The sequence below is a fragment of the Corvus kubaryi genome, unplaced genomic scaffold (assembly GCF_017639235.1).
Source record: "Corvus kubaryi isolate FWS band 111438036 unplaced genomic scaffold, C.kubaryi_AGA036_p1.0 37334, whole genome shotgun sequence".
Classification (NCBI taxonomy): domain Eukaryota; kingdom Metazoa; phylum Chordata; class Aves; order Passeriformes; family Corvidae; genus Corvus; species Corvus kubaryi.
Window position 1 is genome coordinate 9,754,814 of NW_024581108.1, and position 26,135 is coordinate 9,780,948.

At 36.3% G+C, this 26,135-nt stretch overlaps 2 protein-coding genes across 10 annotated transcripts; one reads left to right on the top strand and one right to left on the bottom strand.

Annotated features, from left to right (window-relative positions):
* Positions 1–4: 4 nt before the first annotated feature.
* On the top strand, positions 5–21,418 carry GLMN (glomulin, FKBP associated protein). 8 transcript variants are annotated; one of them, XM_042030213.1, is made up of 20 exons: positions 17–91; positions 268–407; positions 1,654–1,725; positions 2,185–2,310; positions 3,701–3,820; positions 4,845–4,953; positions 6,129–6,375; positions 6,873–6,972; positions 7,978–8,165; positions 8,640–8,693; positions 9,510–9,540; positions 9,911–10,000; positions 10,552–10,593; positions 10,677–10,750; positions 11,062–11,146; positions 11,936–12,045; positions 13,163–13,226; positions 15,251–15,374; positions 16,743–16,825; positions 16,951–21,418. In XM_042030213.1, the coding sequence occupies exons 3-20, from the start codon at positions 1,660–1,662 to the stop codon at positions 17,056–17,058; spliced, it is 1,821 nt and encodes a 606-aa protein (XP_041886147.1). In that variant the 5' UTR covers positions 17–91; positions 268–407; positions 1,654–1,659; the 3' UTR covers positions 17,059–21,418. The 8 variants fall into 8 exon arrangements, with proteins under 8 accessions (XP_041886152.1, XP_041886147.1, XP_041886151.1 ...); XM_042030217.1 differs by having other exon boundaries at positions 268–379; XM_042030214.1 differs by having other exon boundaries at positions 43–96.
* On the bottom strand, positions 17,471–25,875 carry CUNH1orf146 (chromosome unknown C1orf146 homolog). Of its 2 annotated transcripts, none has more exons than XM_042030225.1 (6): positions 25,584–25,875; positions 25,035–25,151; positions 23,092–23,185; positions 21,806–21,974; positions 18,678–18,756; positions 17,471–18,216 (listed from the first exon to the last, which is right to left on the bottom strand). In XM_042030225.1, the coding sequence occupies exons 2-6, from the start codon at positions 25,101–25,103 to the stop codon at positions 18,097–18,099; spliced, it is 531 nt and encodes a 176-aa protein (XP_041886159.1). In that variant the 5' UTR covers positions 25,104–25,151; positions 25,584–25,875; the 3' UTR covers positions 17,471–18,096. The 2 variants fall into 2 exon arrangements, with proteins under 2 accessions (XP_041886159.1, XP_041886160.1); XM_042030226.1 differs by lacking the exon at positions 25,584–25,875 and adding an exon at positions 25,330–25,569.
* Between the last annotated feature and the right edge of the window lie 260 nt (positions 25,876–26,135).

Here is a 26,135-nt window from a genome sequence, read left to right on the forward strand (position 1 = left end):
CTCTCACCCGGGGCGGAGCTGCTGCTGCGGCGGGGCCGGGCCGGGAGAGGTGGCAGTGCGGAGTTGAGGGGTTCGGCTGGTGGGGGCTGAGGTGAGGTGAGGTGGTGCTGTGCCCTTGTGGTTTTTAATTCAGCTTTGTGTTATAGGCTGAGACTGGCAGCCTCTTCGTCCCAGCCTGCGTGTGGTACCGCCCAGAGAAGGGGTTGGGGTGTTTGTTTATTAGGAGGGAGTTTGGTGAGTATTAATAGAACGTTTCGCATGGTTCAGATGCTGCCCACTTGCCGCTGAAACCTCCTAAAAGATTCAGTTAGAAACCGGATTAAGTATTAAGGCCGGAGACCATCTGCGAGCTCAGCCAGTAAATCCCTGGAGCAGCACGGTGGGTGCTTGGGGAGCGTTTCAAGGCTGTAAGTACATTGTGAAGTTACTGAGAGCTGAAAATGCAACAGTATTGGCGTTCGAAAGTATGTTACATTTTTTTGTCGGGATTAGTAACATTCTGTAAAGTGAAGAGCTCAAATAGTACGAAGTGTGGTAATAAAGTGTGTGGTAATGACCTGGTTAAAATGACAGGCTAGAAAGGATAGGTCTCAGTGACATACAGATGTCAAACTGGACCATCGAGAATAGAAAGTGAGTTGTTTATTCTTTGAATAAAGAAGGTCACATAAAAATGTCTTTTAAGCTTTTGTGAGTTGTCCCCCTTTTGTAAGCATCCAGATAGATTTGTTGTCTGTGTGTTGTCTCATGTAGCTTAGGTCAAATGTAAGAGGAAAGCCTGAGGACACCACACGGAGATGTCTGTGTTTTGATGAATAGTTACCTAATTGACCAGATGTAGAGGTAATTGACACTCGTAGTGATCATATAACCAGGTTTAGGCCCATGGCATTACTTAATACTATAAAGATTATGACTGCTGCTATGATATGTCGTATGGGATACCCAAGCTTGATTGTATTTGTAATTCATGGTCCTGGTTATGTAAGACTTGGTACATACTTGACATTACTTAAGTGTATAACTTCGTTGTTTTTAGCAAGAAAGTTGTAAATTTTAATACTTAGAGATAAAAGGCCACTGAACTAGTCCAACCTAAACACTAGAAAGAAATAGATTATATTGTATATGTAATCTTGACGGGACTGTTGATATAAAGCAGCACGGTGTTTGGATGAGCGCCTTCACGTGCCAGATATCGGGTTAGTGTGTGCCAGTCAGGGCTGAGCAGAAGCACCTCTGGTCAGAACAGTCACAGAAAATGTAGCGTGTCATGGGCTATCACATTTGGCATGCAGTGAGCCCAGACTTGCTCTGTATTAGCTGCAGGTTTCCATATATGTGCCCAAAGTAGTCACTGAAACCTTCAAACTTCTTAAGGTTACCCAGATAGTACTTGAAAAATTGCTTTCCTGTGCATAGAATGCAGGTTGTTTCCTGTCTGTAATATTGTCTCCTGAAAATATGGGGAGTAGAATAATATAGCGTACACCTCTTAAAAAGGAATTTTCCCTTATTTTCCAATTATGTAGTCTTAATATCTGTCGAGATTGTTCTTATTCCTCTATTAACATTTTTTTGATAATGTGATTATTTTTCAGCCTCTGTTTTAAATTCATGTAATGTAATACTGCCCTCTTTAATTTATAATAGATTTTGATGCCAGAAGAACACAGTCAAACTATAATGGCAATTGATGAACTTCAAGCCATAATACAAAGATGTGTAAGTAGTTTTCTTTCCTTCGAAGTAACAAGTATAAGTAGTGTGAATTTCTCTTCATATATTATAATTAAAACCAAAATGACCTCAAAAAACAAGTCAGCTGTTAGCAGAACTCCTCACTGGAGTTCAGCCTCCATGTTTCATTGACTTCTCTGTGGTGCTTATCCCAAGATGCTTGATTATTTCTGCTTCTTGGAGAAAGAAGTGTTGTTGTACCCAGGAACAAAAGCAGGTTTTTGTAGAAAATACATCTTCTAAACAGAATGCTGTAGTCTAGACTTAATGCTATTGAAATACTGCCTTGATGTTCCATCATAACTTGGTAGCTTTTTCAATATGTGAAAAATGTATAAAAGTTACAATGATACTACATTTAATTTTGAAATTAAGGCTTGGAATTTCTTATTTCTTACTTGACTTTAATAAGTATGGAGTTAAACATTAATATTTTCTTTCTAGCAAATTCTGGAAGAAGCTGATTTCAAAGGAGAAGATTTTAATCTGTTTCAGGTAGCAGGTCAGAAGTGTTTGGAAGATGGATATGCAGCTCAGTTATTAGAAGTAATTCAAAATGAGAAAAACAAGGTGAGTTTAAGTTTGCACTATATATTAGTGTTTATTAACATCATTAAATATAAAACTGCTTATTAAGAGGGAAAAGCTACTTTCCCTGTAGAGCAAGGCTGTACATATGAATAGCTAATAAGTTGACCTGTGTTAAGTGCACATTATTCTGTGTTCAGGTAGCTCACAGAAACCCAAGTCACAGTAATCTTAAAACCATTCGTAACTCTTCTTTGTGAGTGAAGCAAAGAGAAAAGGAAGGACGAAAGCATAATCAGGAGAAAGGTACAGCCTCCCACTTCTGCAGGACAGGGACTTCAGATGGTGTACTAGGTCTGGCTGGCATGGAGTTGGCTTTCTTCATGGCAGCTTGCATAGTGCTGTGTTTTAGATTTCTGACTAAAAAGGTGTTGATAACACACCAGTGCTTCAGCTACTGCTGATCAATGCTTGTACAGCATCAAGGCCTTCTCCATTTCTCACTCTGCCCCCAGTAAGCAGGAAATTTGGGAGGAGACACAGCTAACCCAAAGCAGTGAGATATTCCACGCCATGTAACATTGTGCTCAGCAGGAAAGACATGTGGATGGGGACCCATTCCAAAATAGCTGTTGCTTGGAGGCTGGCTGGGCATTGGTCTGCTGGTGGGAGTTGGTTTGCATCATTCCCCTTGTCATGCCCTGCTACCTTTTGTCATTCACATATTACATTGTCCTTACCTTTGGGGTTAGCCTGTTTTGCTCTTTTGACTCTCGCCCCCATCCCCATCTGAGGGACAAGAGCTAGGAAGCAGTGGTGGGGTGCTTAGTTGCTGTCTGGGGTCAGCCCACCACAAATGGATATAATAATATTGACCAAAACTGTAGGAGCCAACTAGGCTGATGGCAATTTGAAATACTACTGTTTGTGGGCACTAGGGATGCTGGGAGAATATACGAAACTGAACAGAGATAAATAGGAAGTTCAGAAAGAAAGTGAAGGGCAGAATATTTTAGCAATGTTACATGGGGTTCACAATCTGGTTTTGAATTCTGTGAGTTTGAAGTAACAACTGAAAGTCTGAATCCCCTCCCCTCAAGTTACGACTAATTTGTCCAAGTGTTCTTTCAGCACAACTCCTCTGCTCAGTCCTGTTTTAAATGTATTTTCATAGACATTTAGAAGTATATATTGACATGTTAATGTTAAGAAATAGAAGAAAACTATACAAAATATACAGCTGTGTTTATATAGGTATGGGGAGAGAATACAATGTGTGTCAAATTATGCTAACAGTAGTTAAATATTCAATGACAGTGGCAGTAACGGTTACAACCTTGATCTGTTGTCGCTTTTGGTCTTTATGTATACAATCATTCTGGGTTTAGAAGACATCCAGTTTTGGTTTATTCTCTGAAAATCTGGTTTTTAGGTTATCATCAAGAATATGGGTTGGAATCTCATTTCTCCTCTTGTTAGATGTATTTTCATGTACAAACAAGAAGATGATAAGCGAGAAAGCTGCCTGAGGATACTAGATCAGTTGGCACAGGTATGGGTTTGAAACACATGATTATGAAACAATAGTGTTAGGGAAGTTCTGCACAGAAAGGGGTGCTAGATCATTAATCCACAAAGCTAGTGCACCAAAGGCCAGTTACACAAACATACACAATTCGGTTCTGACAATATTTGCATAATGGATCTACATCACTGCTTGGATAAGCTGCTCTTAGTTTAACGTTCTCTCACCTCCGTTTAAAGGTACAGCAAATTCTGAATTCATGGTGCAAGTTCAGTGGGTAGGGCTCTTTGGAAGAGGCAGCCTCAGCATCAGAGGTGTGGTTTTCACACTGAAATGAGCTAAGTTGATCTAAAGGACACAATCTTAGCTGAGTTGGCTAGCTTGAGTAAAACTTACAGTATGTTGCTGAATGTGTTTTCTAGTATCTAATTCAAGGTCTCTCTGTTGATGTTTTCTCTTTAGTTGTTTCAAAACCATTCTGCAAGACCTTGCCATTTTCCACTTATCTGTGTCTGAATAGTATTTATTGTTCCCTTTTCTATCATTCACTCTGCAAAGTCTTTTCTTTAAATCATTCATCCTTCTTCAATATGAGAATCATTACCTGATGATTCTGATGGAGTAGGAGGGGAAAAATGTTTTGATCTGTAAAAAACTCATTCTCTTTCATTTATGCACTCCAAAAACAACTTGCAAACTTTATAGCTTGAATTAAATTCACACTCAAATTCTAATTCTCTCTCTGCTCCTAAGGATTACTTTGCAAAGGTACTGTGAGGTTTTTAAAACCCATAAAAATCAGGTTTAGTCTCAATTTTTACTATTACATGTTTTCAGCTCATATGAAAGTGTACACACAGGTATGCTCTACCATAGATGTTAATTGTAGGCACGTACTTATTGTTTCATATTTGTTTTCTTAAATCTTACCTTGGATATTCAGATCTTCTCCCTTGATGTTCAGGAACTTCGGTATTGAAGTTTGCATGTGATTCGTTTTTTTTGTTATGACCATGGTTATTTAAAAATATGCATTGTTCCACTCTTGCAGCTCTGCAATCCAAAGGAACTTTTTTTAGGTTTACTTGAGCAGATTGAGCAGACCTCTGGAGAGCAAGTGTGCCAAACTGTCATGTTATTGCTTCAGCCTTTGCAGACAGGTGGGAATTGAGTTTATTATGCGATTTATGAGATAAATTGTTTTCTCATTTATTTATCAATTTAGTTTAGCCTTTGCTGGAATGGTTTCAGAATACATCTGTCCTGACAAGCTTTACAGTTTATTATATTCTGTAAAATAACACAAGGCATACATTTCATGCTTATATTGGCCTGTTAGAAAAATATTTTAGATGGGACTAATAGCATCAGTTGAGAAAGCAATATTTAGCTATTTTTCATCATTTACAAGAATGTGGTCCTATGACAGTTATATTTAGAGGTGTAAAGCACTCATGCTGTTGTTGCAGAAATAAGGAATCACATGGATTTGTGAAATTCATCATTTAACTTCTAAAACATGCAATTCTATTTTTTTATAGTCTAAAACTTTCATTTCAGTTGAAGCATGTTGAAATACTTTATTGGTGAAGGGGGGGAACATTATTCTGGCTTACATTTGAAAATTTAAAATATTCAGTTTGGCCATTCTCTCAGTAGGTAACAAGCAGTAGTTGCTGTTTTGTTAGATGAGATGAAATTCAGTGTTGTGTGTCAAGTTGAAGTCTGATTGTAGCAATCTCCAAGATGTGTTATTGTATTATGTTAGAATTTAACAAGAGAAATATGTGGTTTATTGGATAGCCAATTTGCAGTTAGTCTGCACTGAGTCCAGGTAAAATGGTGTTGCTTCCTCAGTCTGGGAGAGTCTCTGTTAGTTTTGCCATGGAGTAAAACCCAGAGTCAGTTCTCAGCAGAAAAGCTGGGCCATTGTCTCTGGTTTTGCCAAGCACAAAAGGAGTCAAGTAATAAATGTGTTTTCCGGGTCAGATATGTGCCATTTCACTTAGCCCAGTTCTAGAAAAGTGGATTTTCTTTTGGTCCTCATCCTGGTGGTGTGGAGAAAGGAAGAATGGTGAAATGTGTGACAGCTTTAATATTCGTTACTTGCAAATACATGATCATGTTGACTACAGTATATTAAACTAGGGGATGATGTTTAGTCTGGCTGGATTTGCTCATGTGATTTCAGGTATCAGTCCCTCTCCTTCCCTGAAAAGGAAATGTTTCTTACGTAGTCATGTTGTTTTTCTTCATGTTTTCCTCTACTAAGTAAGTAATAAATTAGTGTCTCAAAATGTTCTATTTTTCCCCTTTTTTATTTTCTTTCCTCCAGTGCTTTTGAAACTTCAGAACAAGAAAGCCTACTCAGTGGGTTTGTCATTGGCCATGATTATGAATCAGCTTACTCCCTTACCTGTACCTTATACGAAACAACAAATACAAGAAGATAAACTTGGTCTCTGTCAATGTTGTAATGCAGTGGTGGACTTTGCTAAACCTTTTGTGAATGAAGTTGTTAAAAATATGGAAAAGTCATCAGAATACAATGACATGGAGCTGAAAGAAGAATTAATAAAATTGTGAGCATTTTACGTCAGTGTTACGTATTCCTGTAACTTAACAAAAAGAGTAGTAGGCATTTATTATATAGATAGCAAATAAATCACATTTTAGTGTTTTATAATGCTGCCAACATGTATCCAACTAATGTGGTATTTTGACAAAGAATCCCTAAATAGGCCTGATATATGTATGAAGTGAGAGAAGAAAGGTAAAAACTACTTTCTGTTTAGTACAGGGAAAGGGTAAACAACTATTAGTTGCTGTATTGTGAAGCTGATTTGGTAGTCCTCTCCTTCTCAAATTTACAGCAGTGAGAGTAATCATAGTCTGGAGGTGAAGTGTAAGGAATGCTTCTACCGGAGATGTTTGGTTTGGTTTTTTTTATTCTCTGTGGAATACCTTGAATAGCAGCAGCTGATATGAATACAGACATTATTCTTGGTCATCAATAACACTATTATAGTCTGTATTTATGACTGTATTGGTGATTTAGTTCCACCCCTTTCTATTTCAGCTGTATGAAAAGCCTGAAGTACCCATTATTGACAGCTCAGCTTGAACAACTTGAAGGCATTGAAGAACATCCTTTTCGGCATTTTGCAACTGAAATTATAGTGAGTGCAGTCAAAATTAATTGCAGTGTGTGCAGAACCAGTGGTCTAGTTGATAATTGCCTGTAATTTGTTCTAGAGCTCATTTTGATTTCATTATTGGTTAGTGGGGTGACTTACTGGGCCTTGTAAGGTACATCCTGCCTTTCCTGTTGGAAACAGTCTGAAAAACATGTTTTTAATGCTAATTATGAATTACCTTTTCTTCTCTTTCTCAAGAAATTTACATCTGTTTATGGCATTAGGTAGTGAGAGCTGAAGCTAAGGTCAGTAAGTCATGCTTTGACTGTACGACATCTTGTGTAATCCTAATTTTCCAAAATATGCCATCCTGGATGTTGGGTTTGGGCAACCCCAGAATAGTGAGCTGACCTTGATCTCCTCATTTCTCTGTAATATGTACAACAGGAATTACACTCTGTCCTCAGACACATGAAGGGTGTTGGGCGGTAACCACTGTAGTATTTCTGGTGTACAAATGTCAGGTGTTCCTTGTGTTGTGCATCACAGGAAAGAAAGGCCATACAAAGCAATTCTAACTTTAAATCAGGGCTTGCCTCTAGCAGCTAAATGTTGTGCTCCATATTGATTAGTGAGAAAAAACCAAAATGCTGAGTATTCTGTGTTCCGAAAAACACAGAGATTTTGTGACAAAAGGTTTTCATGAACCTATTGTTACTCATAGCATTGGGAATAAAGGAGCTGAACTAGGAGTTTGCAGGTGGTCTTTATTCTGCCTTTTGCTAACTTTTGTGTGCTTGACTTTGCTATCTTAGTAACATTTTTCCAACACTAGTCATTTTTCCTCCAGGGATTTTTTTGTGTGCGTTTGTACATATATCATAAATATCACCTATTTATATTATTTTATATATTTAAAACATATTTATATTAATTTATATGCATACTGTACAAGAGAATGTACTGTAAATACAGTTAGAGCTTTAAAACTTAATTGGTATACAGGTGTTTTAAGGCAACTATAGGAAATCTATTTTTATTTTTTAGAACATTTTGTGGAATATAAGAGAATTGATACCATTAGTGTTTGTACCTAATAAAGGCAAAAGTCCGCCCTGGGAGAATCCGGAGTTTGCAGACATAGAGCGAAAGAATTCCACTGATTCTTTGGCATGTCTGTCTTATCTGGTGTTTGTTCAGCATTTTGGTGTTGAATGCTTTCCAATGGTTTTTAGGTAAGAACTATTCTTTTTCACTTACTTTAAGTCTGTACTTTGAAGATTCTTTCTGAGCAGAAGAGAACTTTATTTGTGAACAGTTATGAATGAAATCTGTATTTCAGTAGTATTAATTTTATGTCAATCTTTATGCATTTATATTTTATGTAAGTTTATATATATAAAGTACATACTCCTGCAGATGTATTGCAGTTTAATTTTAGATGAGCTGTCCTTTAACAGAAACTGGTATGATTAGTCACATGCTGAAAATTAATTGTATTAAATGTTCATTTACACATCTATAGACAGTTTCCACATAAGAGTTCTTAACAGTGATTTGACTTACAATTCTTTTATCGATTTAAAAATTAATTATTTTAGAAAGATATTTTTATTTTTTCAAAGAATACTAATCCTGTCAAATATATTAATTATGTGCAAACATATATGCCTTATGAAGTTTAACGTAGCCTAATTCTTCTCTTCTAGTCCTTCATACCTTCTGCTGTGCAATATGACACATATTGAAGTGCTGCTGAAAAGGTAGGGTTTGTGGAATTTGCAGGTCTAGATAGTGGGTGTGATCTTTTCCAGTAATTCATAATACCAAATTTGAAATATAGGTAAGTTCAGAGGAAGTTTTTAAACTTGAGCATTAAAATGGCAAGTTCCACAAAAGATGGCTTCTCTTATTAAGAAGGAGAAGTTGTCTAAATGTTTATGTATTGTTTACCTCTTGTATGTGATATGGTATTGTGATACCATTTTTAGAAACTTTATTCTGAAAATGTAAAATTAGTAGTTTAAACACATGCAGAATAATTAGAGTGTACACTTACTTGCACTTCTGTAACAATTATTACTGAAGGCAACTATTGTGAAAATATTTATTTGAATGTATTCTGACATGATACAGAAAATACTTAAAGGTCAGGCTTTCTAAAGGAAACCAAACTTTTCTATATATTGTGATTATTTCACCTTCCATAAGCAGCAGTGTTACCAAATAGCTTCTAGCACTGCTATGGAAGGCAAGTTTCCTATTCTGACTGCTTACCATTTAATTTTCTTTGGTAATCAATGTCTCAGTACCTATGAGAGATGACACTGCTTTTGAGCACTTAAAAATACTGAGGGAGAAAAAGTAATTTTTGACTGTGAAGAGATGAGTCTAATGTTCAACTTCTCATCCACAAGTTTATTCTAAAAATCTTTGAGAAGAGTAACGAAGATTCTGTATTTTAAAAATAGAGTGAAAATTGTTGAGGGACAAGTTCTTGTTGACCTCTGTTCTACTGTTTCTTCTGAAATATCCACTGTCTTTTTAATTAACAACTTATATTTGATTTTTTTTTCTAGAACAGAAGAATCTGTATTATCTAAAGGACTTGTAAGTTGTTTTTTTAAATTAAATTTTCAATGTTAGAATGTTTTATTTTTCAGTTTAAGGATCGGTAAAACTTGTTTCCCCTTCTAAGAGGGGTACAACTGATAGTTCAGATAATAGTTTCAGAAATATTTTGATGCTTAATTAAGTATTCTTCAGTCTTAAAAATACCTGTATTTATTGAACTTACAGTCCTGCATAAATGTTTAAATTACAGTTTTTACTTAAAATTGCAGCTTCTTGGAACTTGCAATATCTGAATGAGTATTTAAGAGTGAAGGGTGTTTTAGCCATGAGATGTTAAGCTGATGTATTAACATCCTGTATATGTGCATACTGTTGGCAGCCTTCTTTTCTTTTCCCCACCCTGCAGGATCTGTTTGAGAGCTGTTTATTGAGAATGGAAGATAACAGCCTTCTCCATCCCTATTTAGAATTCAGAGTCTTTATTAATGTACCTCAGGTAATAAGAAACAATGTAGAGAAGTCTTCAAATTTTGATTAGAAATAATGCCTAGCGGTCCTCTAGATGTCTGAGAGTGGGCATATTACTGGACCTTTTTACATCTGTACCATTAAATTGAAACCTTCAGTGTCTTGCTCTACAGAATTGATTGTCTCTTCTACCTCCTGCAGCGTGAAGTTTCAGTGACAATTAAAACGCACCCAAGTGTATGTACAGGTCACTGAAGCAGATGGGCACAGATCTTAGTTGAAAGGTGGTGCATGCTTGTTTTTGTCTCCTCCTTGCCAGTCTGCTGCTTGGCTACATCCTTATGTGGAACTCACAGTACAAGAGTAGAGCTCTTGTGGATCAGCCCTGGGATTTTGACCACTGAAGCTGGCATGAATTTCTCTGATGAGAATCTTCACATAATCACCTGGACATTCCCAAGTGTGCTGTGGATTTTTTGTTTGGTTGGTTTTTTTAGTCTTGAGTAGATTTTGGTCAGTGTGATGTAATGTAATAATTTGTATGTAATTATAAACTGTATTTCCTTTTTCTGACTGCAGGATTTGGTAAAAATTATGACCCTTTGCCCCATGGAGAATATGGTATGTTAAGTGGCCTACAGAATCAGTAAATGCTGAATAAATTTTTTTAGAATTCATCTGATAAGCATCTCTGCTTTTTTTAGAGAAAGAAGAGTTTAAATATTTTGCAGTTGTTCATAGACAAGTTTGACACAGAGGGAAAATACACATTATTCAGGTATGCATCCCAGTTACTGTAGGTTGTGTAATAACAGCCCTAGTGCAGCTTAATTGCATAGATACAATGATTTCTGACAGAATTTCCATCTGATAAGCCATATTAATTTTACTATGTTAATTTTTTGATAAATAATGAATTTCAATTGCCTCATATAAAATTAGCTGTCTTATGTAAGCCAGTGTTTAAAGGTTACATAGTCACTCTGTTTTTCTGTGGTAAAACTCCCACTTAGTGAATGTCATCTAAGTTTTGAGCTAACTCTACGGGCAGCTTTGAAGAGATAATGTCTTTGTTTTGTTTGTTTGAAGGTGTTTACTGAAGACAAGCAACCATGCTGGTGTGGAAGGATACATTATTAAAAATATAAAAGATCAGATTCACATAGCATTAACGGTGAGGCTGTTACCAGTAAAAACCAAGTTGCCTTCTCAAAATTCTATCAGTATGATGTTGAGAAAATGCCTACAGCTTAAACTTTGAGTGATGCATTAAAAAAATCCACTTTGAGAAGAAACCTAAGATTGAAAAATTTTATTAAGAACATTACTTTGGCTTTTTCTGTCTATGCATATTTGGGTTATAATTTTACAGTTGTATTTTTAATTGCACAATCTTACTGTATTTTTCTATATAAGTTATTACCTTTTCTGTGCTTGAAAATACATTTCTTTCTTAAAGTGGAACTGCTCAGTATATTGTTTTATCCCCACAGTTCCTCATTTTTTAAAATGTAATTCAAACATTACAGTCCAGATAGAATTATTAATTTTTTCTTTGCTTTTTTGATGACAGTCAGCATTTTATTATGAGTGCTACGCAAATGATAAATCCATCAGGAAGGGCTGAGCTAGATCAAAGCCATTTTAATCTCATATTTTATAGTAATTTATACCAGAAAGTTGGGAAAATTAATTAAAACTAAATGATTAACTTTTTACCATGCAGCTTCAGAATTCTCTTACTACATTTCTTCATTTTCTTTCCTGGCTGTCAAAAAGACAGATAATTTTAAAATGATTAAAAGGCTGATTTGTGTACTTCACTCACAGGGAGGTGATAATTAGAAAGCATTTCTTCCAGTGCTTGATTTTTTTTTTTACTTTTCTGTTTTATGCAAGTTCTCGTTACATTATTTAAGATCTAAATTTTGCACTCAGCTAAACTTTTTGTATTTTTTTTTAGAAGGAATATGACAACGTTTGGTTTACAGGACATCACCTGATCTCCCTTCTAGATTTAGTACTTTCGCTTCCAGAAGGTGCTGAGACTGATCTTCTGCAAAACTCAGACAGGTGAATTGCAATCACAGTTGGAAGCTTTTCTCCTTTCTTTATCATTTAAAAAGCCTTTAAACTATCTTACTACAATGATGTATGCTGTCATGTGATTAATGAGGTGACAACATCAGTGTATTTTAAGTTTTTAGAACTAGGAATGGGAATAGTCACTTATTTCAACCAGCTCTGCATAGAAGAATGTCACAATGCCATTACATTAATTTTTAACAGTAAAAAAGGATGTCCTCCTCCATTCCCCAAGGATGTTAAGACTTCAGTCGTGAAATGACATAATTACTGGGTAAAGAATTTCTTCAGGAATGTATGGTTTGTCAGCTCTCTGCAGAAGCAGTTGGAGGAGTAAAAGCAATGTGGTATGTTGTCTAATGTGATACAGGGGAATAACAATTACCAGATGCAGCTTACAGTGCAAGGCATTTTTGAGGCTGTTTCGCAGATTGCTGCTGGTAATCCAGTATCTCATGAGTAGGATTACAGATCCACCTGAACAGTAAATAATTGCATTAAAAAATAAAAAAATAAATGTCTCTGAGAATCCCCTGTATATAGGACAAGCCTTCCTATATAATAAATAATATGATGATGCTTGGACTTCTAAATCAGTGCGGAGATAATGTCCAGATGGACACATACCTGCTTAAAAAAGCCCAGAAGTATGATGTGTAACTGTACTTTTTATCTGGAAAAAACAATAAATAATTTCTGCTCGGAAGTATGGTAAGACAAAAGCAAAAACCTTATTTTAAAAAGCACACTCAAAAATTCAGTACAGTAATAAAGAAAATTGTCGCACTAGTTTCAAATCGACTTTGAATCATCAATGATGCATATTATAGATAGGTTCTGTCTCTTGAGAGAACGCTCTTCCTCACAATCACCAGCCTTCTCCAATCTGATGACAGTTTCAGTTTTACTTGCAAAGTGTGAACTGTTGTGTGGACGTCACTACACACTGGTGCTCTAGATGGAGCTGTACTGCTCAGGAGATGTGTGGTTGCTTTTTGTACAAACAGATACTCTTAGGATGTCTGGCTAATGGACAATTAAAATTACTATCCTGGTAATAGGTATCTGTGCTCTGGATTATAAATTGTATGTTTTTAATTCACAGGATTATGGCATCACTAAATCTGCTGAGATACTTAGTCATTAAGGATTGTGAAAGTGATAATCAAGTAAGTACTATTTGATGTGAAAATGATTGATTAGCTGAGAGGTGGATTCACATGAACACTGTTATCCTTGATTCAAAAAGCATAGGTTTTGCATTTTTCTTTGCAATGGTTAGTTCCCCAGAAGTGATGCTTTTATTAAGACATTAGGAAATATGTGATGTTCCTTTATTCTGATGAAATTTTTTGCATATATACTGTTACTATAAACAAATGAATCCTTTTACTCTGCCTGTTGAACTGTGATCTATTTCCATAACATTAGAGTATGTCACCACAAAATCACATACCCAAAAGTATTCCCATATGAAAAACTTGTTATTTTTGCTTATTAATTCACTGGTATCCCTCAAACCTCCAACTGGGTATGTTTGTAATAAAAATAATACAAAATACTGGTGTCTGGTTTCTGAAATACAGAAAAAAATTCTGATCTCCTTTTAGACTAATTTGAGATATAAGAATACATTTTTTAAGTGTCTAATAATCTTACTAGTCTAAGTAGAATAACAGTGAAATAACTTGCACTGATTGTGGAAACCATAATGAAAATGAAAAGCAAAATTTAGTTTTCAGTGGGTGCATTTCTAATTTAATATTTATGTAATTAGTTAATATTGGCAGACTGTATCTGTTTGTCATATTTAAGGGGTGATTACTATTTAAGTACTCATTATGGTCCACTCAATTGCATGCAAATACATAGCTTTGTAAGGAAAGTAAGAACTCCTCTTTTATTCTTAATAAAAAACTACATGTAGTAGCACTCAGCTGCTCTAACAGTGCTATCTAGTACCTGGCAAAAAGAATGTCCATACAGTTTGAGGAAAAAATAGCATCACATCTTCAGAAGATTTTCCCTTAAATTTAGGCTCTGTCAGTTCTTCTTGACTTCCTCCCTGTCTCTCTTCATATAGTGCAAGTGAGGCAGAAAGAAAATGCCTCCTTTCATGTCAGTTCAGATATTTTGATTGCTTCATAACAAGCATTTTCATTAATCAAGTTTAAAAATAAGTATTTTTCTAGAAAGTTCCTTTTTTAAGCCACATCCTGGTGGAAGTAATTACTGTTCTTATTTGAACAGTTAACTGTGTCATCTGGTGGACTTTCCACTGTTGTTAGTGGACTCACTGTATTTAACACTGAAAATTCTTATTTTTATCGTCCTTATTCTGCCCTTTGAGGATACTGGCTGAAGAAAAGAGTTGTATAAATGGCTCTTATATCGAAGGACACAAAGGCTGCTTTGTATTTGTTTCCTTCTACAGTAGTTTTGTAGCAAACCCAAGCTTATTTTCCTCTCTGTAACCCTGAACAGCCTTGGTTTTGAGCATCTTTTCCTTGCACCTCTTGCTTCCTAAGTGCCATTATTGTAAACTCCTTCTTTCCACCCATGCCAAACCGGGGAGAATTCGTTGTCACTGTGGCTGCTGTGCTGAAGGATGGGATAGTAGCATATCCCGTAACATTCCTACAATGCTTTTAAAATGCACTGTAGACATTTGGGAAGCATGAGATTTATCAGAGCTGTCATTTGGCATTGCAGTACAGTGTTAATTCAGGAATGTTAACGTAAGTTTTTGTTGTTTTACTGCTGAATTATCTGAAGAGAGTCTCCAACTGCCATTGACTTGGTGTAGAGATTCTAGCCTGAGAACAGGCCTAGAACCTCCCCTCCAACACATCAAGATCCTTTTAGCTTTGCTTACAAGAACAAGCTGAAAATGTGCATTTCCATTGCTGTAGTTATCAGCCTACCTAGGTCCTCCTTCCCTCTGCTCCCCTTTTTTTTTTGACTGCTTCATCCTCCAATCAACAAATAATGTACAGGAGAGGAAGAGGAGCTTAAATATCCATCACAATGCTGTTCTTGCTTAGATGCACGAGTCCAAATTATTTTTTTCTCTTCTCCTCCCACCACAAAAGTGTATGTTTTAAAGACTAGTCAAAAAACTTGTGCTCAAAAGCTTAGTATTGCAATGCTTCATTAAAACTGTTTTGTAACCACCTCTGTTCTGTTTGACTAGACTGGTGTATGGACCACACTTGGCAAGATAAAGCAGAATTTCTTAAAGCCACTGCGTGTAGGACTCAATATGTCAAAAGCACATTATGAAGCAGAAATAAAAAATAAGAAAGAAAACAGAAAAGGTCAGTTTTTGTTGGTTTTTTTTTGTTCTTATCTTTGTTCATACCTAGAAACTTCGGTAATCATTTGGAAATGAGGAACTGGTGAATGCTGTATAGATCAGGTTTTATTTAACTGTTGACACTATTCCAAACTTCAAATAATAATTCAGTAGTTGCTATATTAAAAATTTTCATAATTGATCAGAAAAATCTGAACTTGTTTATCTGTCATCATATTTGTAAATCTTATGGAAACCTAATAGAACTGTCACATGAAGTGAATGCTTGTTCTGCATTTATACTTTTGATTTTAATTTTACAAAGGAGTGACTAAGTCTCTCTGAATGCATAACCCTTAGGTTTCATACCAGGTGTGGGGGGGTTAACAAGAGAAAAAATAAGTCACAGTGCTCTCTGAAGCCTGAAGCATTACATTCATTTTTAATTTTTTTTTTTTTTAATCTGACACACAGAATCAGATTCTGCTCTGGGTTAAGCAGACACATTGCACAGGGCATAAGAGCTGTATCTGCTTTAGGCAATCTCTCTGTATGTCAGATCCTCTGTTCCTTGTGGTCTCCAGTATAATTAAGACAGCCCAAGGAATTTGTGTCTGCTACTAAAAATGTCAATACAGCTTTTTGCCTCTAGTCTTATCCTCTTCTGTTGAAAACTATGTAAGTATGAGGCAAAGAAGGGGATTTTTTTTCTCAAGACAACCTGTGGATAGCTTTCTAAAGGAAATCCTTCAAAATTAATCAGGAAGCTTTTTCTTAAATCCCTCTTACATTTCTCTAGCCTTCGACAATGTACAAAGAGAGTTTGGGAGAGAACATCCAACTTGTAACAATAAATGATTTAGCTTTCTTCCCTAGTGTATAATCTTTGTAAACATTACATTGAATTTCAAATATGTGGTCTGAGTGTAAGAGGTTTTCCCCTTCTTTTTCAGACCTGTCCTTGTAGTTTAGCCTGCTGCAAGTAATCTCTCTGAAACAGAGAAGCCTGCAGCCTTTTCTTAATAAAATAAGTATTTCATGTCTGGATCCATTAAGTCAAACTAAAGAACCTCCTACTGTTTCCCTGGATGTGGAAATACTAAAAATGTATGAAAACCAGACCAGATAACATTTTATTTTTCCTTTCAAAGAGCATGTGAGCTCTATAAAGTTGGTTTCAGTTGCAAATCTTGCCTGTTCAGTAATGTAGGCATTTGTGTTACAGAGTGTAAAGATAGCATCCAACTGTTTTCCTCTTAAGGTTCAGCACCCTCAGTCATGTATTTCATCCATCCCTAGATTTCTGTTCTTAACAATTACTGTCATGAAATGCTGATATTTTAAATATTCTTTTAATTCTAAGAGTTGTGTTGGTTGTTTTCTTCTACAGAGGCACACAGTTCTAACCCAGTTTGCTCTGTAACTGTTAGTGAGGAAAAGATGCCTGCCATGACTACAGGAATGCAGCTTCAAGTGAGTTTGCCCTTCCCTTCAGAGTCACTCAGAAGTACTGACATTTTTTGTGGAGACAAAAGTAAATGTAAAATAGGTAAAAAAAATTCTACTAACAATAACACTCATCTTTCTTGTCATTTCAGGTTTTACACTCAGCTCTCTTCACATTTGACTTAATAGAAAGTGTTCTAGCTCGAGTAGAAGAACTCATTGAAGGGAAAACAAAAGCTGTAATGGAGGAAAATAGTTAAGTCAGCTGAAGTGTTTGAATTAACATACTCCTTACAAGATCATTTGGACTATGAGACTTCAGTTGCAAGGGAGGCTACCACCCTTTATAGACGAGCAATTTAGAGTGGCCTCCAGAATTGCAAATGCTGTTCTTCATAAGTCTTGTTGCTGTTCTTGTTTATTTTCTTTTGCTCTTGTTGCATGTGATTTGCAGATACAGTCTATTTACTTCTCTTCAGAATGTGATGCTTTTTCTTAAGTTTAGAAACTAAAAACAGGGCAGGGGTGTGTTCTTCTCTGTGGCAAGGAGGTATGGCTAGGCATTTATTTTTTTTTATTTTCAGAATTTGTTAGGTAATAGTTGCTGACTGGTGTTGTGAATTACAAAGATTTTTATCAAGTGACTGAAGAACCATTAATTAAAAAGCCGTGTTTAAGCAGAAGGTATTTTTATTAGCACATTTTAATGTTGACAAACAAGCTTCTATATTTGCAAACAGGACTGTAAGGTACAGATAGATAACAATATATTCTATACTATCTATAAATAGTAAAAAACACTGTGGCAAAGGAAACCAGGTTTAAAGAAAAACACATCAACTTTGAGCCAAATAAGATTTTAAAACTGAGTAACATAACAGATAACCCTTGTGTTTAAAAAACAGCGTAAAGTTTCATACATACAGCTGCTTATTTTAGGGATACCTGTATTGTGGAATTGTTCTGATTATCCTTATCTTGAATCATACAGTTTTTCTTAAGATATAGTAAATATTTTGGGGAATTATTTATAAACAGATGAGCCTCTAAGTTCAGAACCAAGTTAAAAGTAAGGATGGCTTTTCTATAGTGCAGCTAAACCACTTCTTCTCCCCCCGCCCAGTACATTTGGTATCAAGTATGCTATTTTTCACTGTATAGTTATTTAATATGAATTTTCATTCCAAATGCATATGTTGTATGTAGTCTTTTGAAATGTAACTATATTTTTAAGAACATTTTATATTTTGTTTAAAATGTAGCAACTTTATTTATGAATAAAAAACCCAAATACTAAGTTAATTACAGTGGAATTGGTACTCCTGAAGCATCTTCCAAACTGGACTTTTTTCTATTATTTGGGCTTTTGTCATTTCCATTTTGCAACGAGTATCATCTGCTTGTGGCTTGGAAGTTATCTTGGAGAAAAGAAAAATATTATGAGTAGGACACAGTGAATTTTAGGTAATAGAATATTCAACATTTTCTTTTCCCAGTAGTAGAAATGCAGAATTATTCATCAGTGAAATTTGAATCGTGTTCTGAAGTAGGTGTTCAGGAATGATGTACACAGAGGTGATAGTATTTCAACAGGAGTTAGCAGTAAATGAAGACATCCTAATTTAACAATGGTAAATAACAGCCAAACAAGCCCTTAAGTATCTGTTTTCTTAGATGCTATTAAGAGCTATTAAGTTACCTCTAACAGTAGTTTAAAGACTCAGCTAATGCATCAGAGTACCAGTCCTTCCTCAGTGTATTAATGGATTGTGGTCAGTATAACCCAAAAAGTTCCATTAAGGAAAACCAAATATTTTACAGTTCTTGGCTTTTCCTGAGTAATACACTCATATTTTTAAGTATATGCAACTGGACTTACCTTAGCCATAGTTAGCATTAATTTAACAGTTTCAGCAGGATTGTGAACTGGTATTACACGTAAGTTACTGCCCAGGAATCTGCGCATCAAAATAAGTAAGATTACTTTTAGAATATGTATTTAATTTGTTATGCCATAAAACTCAAACAGCATTCCCACATGATGTAAGCAGCTTTTTAGTGTGCAGTTTTACTTAGGGAGAAGAGTGCTTTTATCTTGAAAGGGCAAGTGGAGCATTCATGCTGTTTGTAAAGCCATCTGTCCCATTTCTGTAGCACTTACTTAGGTGGGATTTGGAAGGGCTCATTTCTTTATCTAGGTCTCTTCAACAATCAATCGGCATTTCTTAAGCATGCGTACATTCAGAGAGAGCTAAACCCTCTTCTGTGATATTGCTGAAAACTCTTCTCAGTGGCAGTAAAAAATATTCAGGTTGTTTTTATGGCTTTGGAAGAACACAGCAAAGTATCTAAAAACACTGTGCTAAAAGTATTTCAGAATTTGAACTAAATCTTTGTACTGTACTATAAATAAAACAACCTGTATTCCAGGCATGATTAAGATAATGGGATAATTCCACTACTTTCATGTAAAGGCTTGTTCACTCAAATACTTCAACCTAAAATTAATTCTTTCTATAAATACTGTTATTCATATGCATTCATTCTTGAGAATGGAATCTGAAGATTCAAAATAGTAACATGAGTTGTCATTCAGTGCAGTTATGGAAGAGAGAGATCAAAGCTTAGGCAAGCACAGAGCCTCTCCCTCAGCCTTGCACCTTAAGTGTGTTGGAACAATGACAGCGTTGCCTTTGCTGTTTTCTGTTGTAGAGCTAAAACAGGAGAGGGACTTCACAACAAAGAATGAGGAATTTTAAATAACTAAAATGAATTTAAATAATGCAGATGAAGTGCCCAGCTGCTCACTTGCATAGTCCCCTGTGACCTCCCCTTGTGCCTACCACCTGTTCTTCCCTGCAATCTGTCTGATAACTTGGACTCATTCACATTAAGACCTCATGCTGGTAAGGTATCTCAGCTGAACTTGTCTCCCCTTGCCTCTAATTAGCAAAAATAAATGTTACAGGTACTGTCCTTCTCCAAGCACAGGCACTCAGGTCCCTGGTGGGTTTTGCTAAAAGGTGATGTAAGAACAAGGGTTGGGTTTACATTTACAGATCAGGGAAAAAAATTGATGCAGTTTTGCTAATACTAGAATGGGCTAAACAAAGCATGAATGAACAAAGTGCAACAAGGAAACAATTACATGTACTTACCTAGATCCAACCTGTTTCTATAAATAGTTTTGCTTCCAATAACAGCAGGACTAAATTTAGTTTTATTAATTTGATTGATGGACAGAATACTGGCATTTGAACATGTCTGGCCTTTCCTCCAAGGTGTTTAAAACTTCACATACAGATGTACTGGGGTTATTAGTGGAATGCTCATTTAAGCTATGATGATAAACACTACTTTTCTCCTGCTTCCCCCATGCTGTACACAACCCTACATAAAATGTTCGTGTTGTTAACAAGAATCCTGTAATTTTCTGATTAATAATAATAAAAAAAATTCCTTCCCTAATTGCAGCAAACCCATAGATAGATAAGCAGAAAGACATAGTAATAGAAGACAACCTGACAATTACTAAGGGGCTTTGTTTTTTAACAAATCCAACAGGTGGCTTGTAGTTTCAAAGAAGCTCAGTCAGTGATTTACAAACAACAGCAGAACTCCAAGTTGCCAGGTAGTAAAAAAAGCACATGAATTTAAATATATATATATATAATTCTGCCTTGTCAACATCAATTTGATATTGCTCAGAATGACAAAATATTTATTTTAATAAAATTACATAATAATTACATAATAAATTTTGGAATACAGCTCCAAAATACAATGCACAAAATCCACTGTTACATAAGCACAAAGTAAATTGAGAATTAGCATTGCCATCAGCTAAATAACGTGGTCCTGCTGAATGGTGGCTGAACTTTTAAAACCTCTCATAAAAATTTACAGCATTTTCACAAATGGGTAATAGATTTCTTACATTTAATCTCATACACTCTTTCATGCATCAGCATTTGGAAGTATGCCCAGGATTTAATGAAACTGGTGCCAGTTACCTCAAGGAGGTAAAGATCAAAGACTTCATTAGAATAGTCACTTCTGTGAGGCCAAGAGTGACAATCAGCTGCAGTTAGGGCTACTGTACCTACAAGAAAATAGTTCTGACTACAAGCATGGAGCATAATCTGATTGCTGTTGTCAGCAGGTGTGTACTAAAATATGCAAGTTTTCAGACTCTATTAGAAATTAGAGATAAGTTTTAAATAAACCAGTTTTAATGTTGTTTTATACTTTTGGTGTAAAATAACATTAATTATTTAATTGTTCTAGGCAATTTTAATAGACACTGTTCCAAGTAAACATTTTAAAAGCTGGTAAAAAATCTGCACTTTACAATAAAGCCTTTTCTCATGATGTAAACTTGCCTGTTCTGTTTTGAAAATGACCATGAAAATATGGTTACAGAGCTAAGAAAATTGTGTAATTTTCCAATTCAAGAGAAAACTTGAAAAAGAATTATATTACATAGCCCGAAAATGATTGAAAAAGGAAGCATGTTTGCTATGTTTAGAGGAACATCCTCTTTTGTTACCTATGATATGTCAGATTGATTCACTTGGTATTCTTTTTATTTGCTATTAATAAACAAATGCTTTAAATATTTTTCCAGTGCATTAGTAAAATACAATATGTGTCTGAATTCCTGTAAATAATTCACAAAGGGTAAGGTTGGAAGGGACCACAGTGTGTCAACTCCAACCTCCCTACTCAAGGAGGGTCATCCTAGAGCACGCTGCACAGGATTACATCCAGATAGTTCTGGAATATCTCCAGTGAAGGAGATACACCCTCTCTGGGCAATCTGTTCCAGTGCATGGTCACTGCACAGTAAAGGAGTTCTTCCTCATATTTAGGTGAAACTTCCTGTGCATCAGTTTCTGTCCATTGCCTCTTGTCCTATTTATTCCTAAAAATAATATTTCCAAATCCAAGACTGCTATTTCATTTCTTCTTAGCAATATAAAGTTGAGTTTGATGTTGAAATCATACCTTCTCTGAATCCTGAACATGGCACTCCATTCTTCTGGTCCATGAAGAGCAGCTGACAAAACCAAAAAACTGTTCCGATGGATGTTTATGAACTTCTGAATCCTTTTGGAAAACTCTTCTTCCCCTGTCCTAAGCAAGTCTTGAGTGTCTGACAGTATAAATGCAATGCCTATTGAGGAAAGTGCTGTAAATGTACAGGTCATGGCAGCAATGGGATTAAGTTCTCACCACAAACTGGGAAGCACAATTCTTAATTCAACCATTTGTTTAAAAGGCAATGGAACAGAACATGAATGGATTTCCACATCTCTGACAGGGAGATTTGGCCAGTGATGATGAGTAATTTTAAGGTAACACTACAAATATCTCAGGTAATTTTTCTACCATAACATCAAAAAACCACCAACTATACAATCCACTCAAAGTAGACACATCTGAATGCCTTTGAGTGTACATGCTTCAGGAACAAGCAACTGCTATAATGGAATGAATTTGGGGCAAATGCAAAGGCTGACTGAAAAGCTCAGCAAGTCCTGTTTCTAAATGAAAGAAACAGCTGTAAAATCTTAAAAGTTAGCTAAACTGTCTACCATGAAAAATGAAATTGTAACTCTGTCAATTTAAGTTGTTCTAAAAGGGAAAGTTAAGAAGGCTGAAGTTTAGGAGGCTTAACAACTGAGCATACAAAAATCTATCTCAATGTGTGCTAGTCGTTAAAGTTCAGGAAAACTTCAGATAAAGGATCTCATCTATGTGTCTAAAACATCTTCTGTTCTAAAAAGGAAAAATAGCTATTTCATGTTTACAGCTCAGTGATTTCCCAATCAAACCCACTCCAATAATCCTTTCCTCACCTCCACTGCTATCACCAGCTTGCAAATTCAACTTGCAAGTTGAAAGCCAAAGGTGTTGGTTCACTCTTACATTTACAGCCATGTATACTAAAGATCCTGATGGCAGTTTACATGTTAGTGGCATTTAGCATGTTTACTCAGTTATAACAAAAATTTACTGAGTAGTTCAGCAAATGATCACCAAATCTCATGTAGCTGTTCTATAATATATGTACCAAAAAAGTAAAAAACAATGGAAGTATTTAATCCCTCTCTGAAACGTTCTCTGTTTCATCCTCTGATTTACATACAATCATAGCACAGCTCCTTCCAGTACTGTACAACATCCCCACAAGGCAGGTTTTATTCAGTTTAGTGTAGCCCACAACAGGGCCTGACTTTGTACTTCTTTGGAATTTATGATTTAAAAGCATAAACTTTAAAGTACTGTACCAGAAAGAGGAAAAATCACAGATCCAGTTTCCACTGATTCTGAATATCGAACTCGGTGTTGTTGTCTCTGCAAAACTGTAGAAATTTCATGATCCTAAATAAATTTTACAAGGTTATTTTGAAAAGTTTTCAGCCAACAAGTTAGAAATGTTCTTAAAGCATCAGCTGAACCATTATAGCTGAACCATTTAGCACTGTTGTTCAGAAAGTATTTTTTATTCCACTTAAAATTAAAAAAAAATACTAAAATGTTAAACATGTTCAATTAAGGAAATTTTGAAGTATTTGATTGGAAGTTACAAACACCGAAAAACAATTCTGTATGTGTACATTCAGTTTGTCTCAGGAAACTCTTGCATAATGCATAAAGCTCAAACGTTTTACAGCCTGTTTTGGTAAGATGTGCTAGAGGAGGACTTGCAGAAAGGAGGATCATACAGCAGTGTGTTTCTATGACTCTGGTTAATTAGGCTGCATTATTTTCACAGATGTCAGCATCTCAGCTGGAAAATCGTCCAGAAATTCTGTATGGGACATGATTTTCTTTAAAGCTTTTTGACAGAATGCAATCCACACAGGAAAACTAGAACACTGCACTATGCAGCATAATCATCTACAGAATGGAATGTGTTTGGATGTATTTTTCAGCCTGCAAAAAGCATTTCTGCTTCCACAGAAGCTGCACGAACACACACATATTAAAGGTTAAATCACGGAACCTTTTTTAGCTAATAAAATGTTCTTTAACCTACCCATCCAAAACACAGCCAGCCTGCTTATATAGGGAAGTGCCATGATTTAGTGGAAGAGTACAACAGAAAATCTGGATAGCAAAGTGAACCCTGAAGGAGACAGTAACCAGAAATGTCACACTTTCAAAGGGAACACTCAGTCGCAATTGCTTGCAAGGTATAGCTACATTTTGGAAAAAAGTCTCAGCTTCAAAGCCACTGCTAAATTATTTAACGTACAAATATAACAGCTATATGAAAATGATAGCTCATAACTAAACCTGATACAGAAAAGCCATCCTGGATTTGTATTCAGTTATCTCCATTGCTTTGCTTATGGGGAGCCCTAACAGCAGTAGTTTTGAGTAGAGCTGGGAGTAGGAGTGAGTTATGCTGGTACAGCTGATGAAGTCACTGCCATCCATTACCTCTCGCCATATTATGGCACAAACAGGCACAGTTTACAGGCTGTAAATTTCAAAATGAGTAGGAAAGTAAGTATAGGCTTTAAACTGAGGTGATTCAGGAATTACTTCAACATGGTTCACCCATTTACACAGTGGAGATGGGGTGACAACCTTGTCAGCCAAGCTAGCATAAGATATCCTTGCTTGTGAATCAAAGCTCTCTTGCCTCTAAATTGTTGCCAGCTGGCATGAAATTGGCCTCAGCTGCAGAAGCTAATTACCAGCTCCTTGACATACCCTTTTACTTTACTTGGGAACAGAGTCAAGGCTTCTGATGTTAACAGATAAAAATATATATTAGTATCTGTAAGACTCAATATGTTAAACTCAATTATGTACTTACTGAGTAATTGTCTACCCCTGTGTTGATACTGCATAGGAAAAAATAAAGTATTTAGGGAGAAATTCAGAAAATTCAGCAACATTTCTGATGGAATTATTTATAGAGCAAACTGAAAGAGGCATCAGTGCAGTGCAAAAACGATGAGTCAGGAGAACAATCCTAAAGCAGTGTAACTCAGAATAGCAGGTGGCAAGAATACTAAATAGATATGGAAGTAACTAGCAGAAAATACAGATACACACAAAAAGAACCAGTGTTCCAGTAGAGGCAGCTTCAGACTAGTATCCCTGTTCCATCCTGAAAAAAACTGTATTCGTTGACATTGAATAAAATATTTCCATATACAGAATATAGGAAACGCTTCTTTCAGCATTTCCTGGTGAGTCAGATGCTGTATCCTACCTGCAGAGCTGTACTCATAATGATCGTCGTTATCCACCTCGTCTGCTCCTGCCTACAACCTTCTGTCATCTCTTTCGATGGTTTAATAGCTCTGCAGTGAGATCTCAGGTGCTACTTCTGAAAAGTTTGGGAAAAGAGAGACGACAAGTATTTCCTTCCAGTTAACGAGGTGAGATGTTCAAAGCACACGGACACATTAAAGAGCTGATTAAAAACCAGGGCACTACTCAATTGCCATGCTATGATTTAGCCCACTGCCACTAATTTAAGCTAATTTAAGATGGCAGTCAGATACCTAAATAGCTTTAAGGAATTTGCATCTGGGCAGGCTGCCTCTGTAAGGCATAACACTCATCTGAAAATATTCCTGGATGTGCAGCTTGGCAGGCGTTTGTGTCTCCACAAGGCTCACGCGGAGCAGTTGGGGTCAGCGGAGCTCCCGGCAGGAGCGAGAGGCAGCCCGGAGCCTGGGCCCGGATGGTTCCCGTTAGCCTTGGTGCCAGCTGCGCCCAACGCCAGCCTCACCCAGCCCCTTCCCCGGGGTAAAACCTGTTCTGGCGCTGGGCTGGCTCCCCGGGGCGCCTCCGGGAGGGCGGCAAAGCGGGAGGGCGGCAAAGCGGGAGCCCGGCGGCGGGAAGGGAGCGAGGCCCCCCCTCACCCTCAGCCCTCAGGAGGAGCCGCGCGGCGCTGGAACCGAAGGCTCGAGGGAATGCTCGTAATGGGCGGCTGATGCTGCAGCTGTTTCTGGGCAAGAACAGGCCAGGTTATTTTCTATAGAACATATAAACACAGAAGGTTCACAGAAGAAAAATGTGAAAGCAAGAGACAGCACCACTTTCAGTGAAAAAGAAATACTGTTTTGAAGCTTCTTTTTAAATCATGTTCTTACATGATTATATGAGGAAACAATACTTCCACATGGTGAAGAAGAGCTGGAATGCTGAGCCATTAAAAGCACTGGTATCCAGCTCTGCTCTTCACCCAGGCATGAGTCTAGCTTCTCATACTATCTTCTGAAACTGGTATTTTTACTAAAAATCAGAGATTTTAGTAAAGGCTTTTTCTTTTTAAACACTTTTTAGGGCATTTTAAAATAGAAGA

What these genes read in the sequence shown, in the direction of transcription:
- GLMN (XM_042030218.1), top strand. Translation starts at nt 1,660, where the DNA reads ATGCCAGAAGAACACAGTCAAACTATAATGGCAATTGATGAACTTCAA. An exon ending in TACTAGATCAGTTGGCACAG is followed by an intron (nt 3,821 to 4,844) that starts GTATGGGTTTGA and finishes CCACTCTTGCAG; the next exon opens with CTCTGCAATCCAAAGGAACT. An exon ending in GCTTCAGCCTTTGCAGACAG is followed by an intron (nt 4,954 to 6,128) that starts GTGGGAATTGAG and finishes TCTTTCCTCCAG; the next exon opens with TGCTTTTGAAACTTCAGAAC.
- CUNH1orf146 (XM_042030225.1), bottom strand. Translation starts at nt 25,103, where the DNA reads ATGACAGAAGGTTGTAGGCAGGAGCAGACGAGGTGGATAACGACGATC. An exon ending in ATGTTCAGGATTCAGAGAAG is followed by an intron (nt 18,757 to 21,805) that starts GTATGATTTCAA and finishes TTTGATGCGCAG; the next exon opens with ATTCCTGGGCAGTAACTTAC. An exon ending in TAATGCTAACTATGGCTAAG is followed by an intron (nt 18,217 to 18,677) that starts GTAAGTCCAGTT and finishes CTTTTCTCCAAG; the next exon opens with ATAACTTCCAAGCCACAAGC.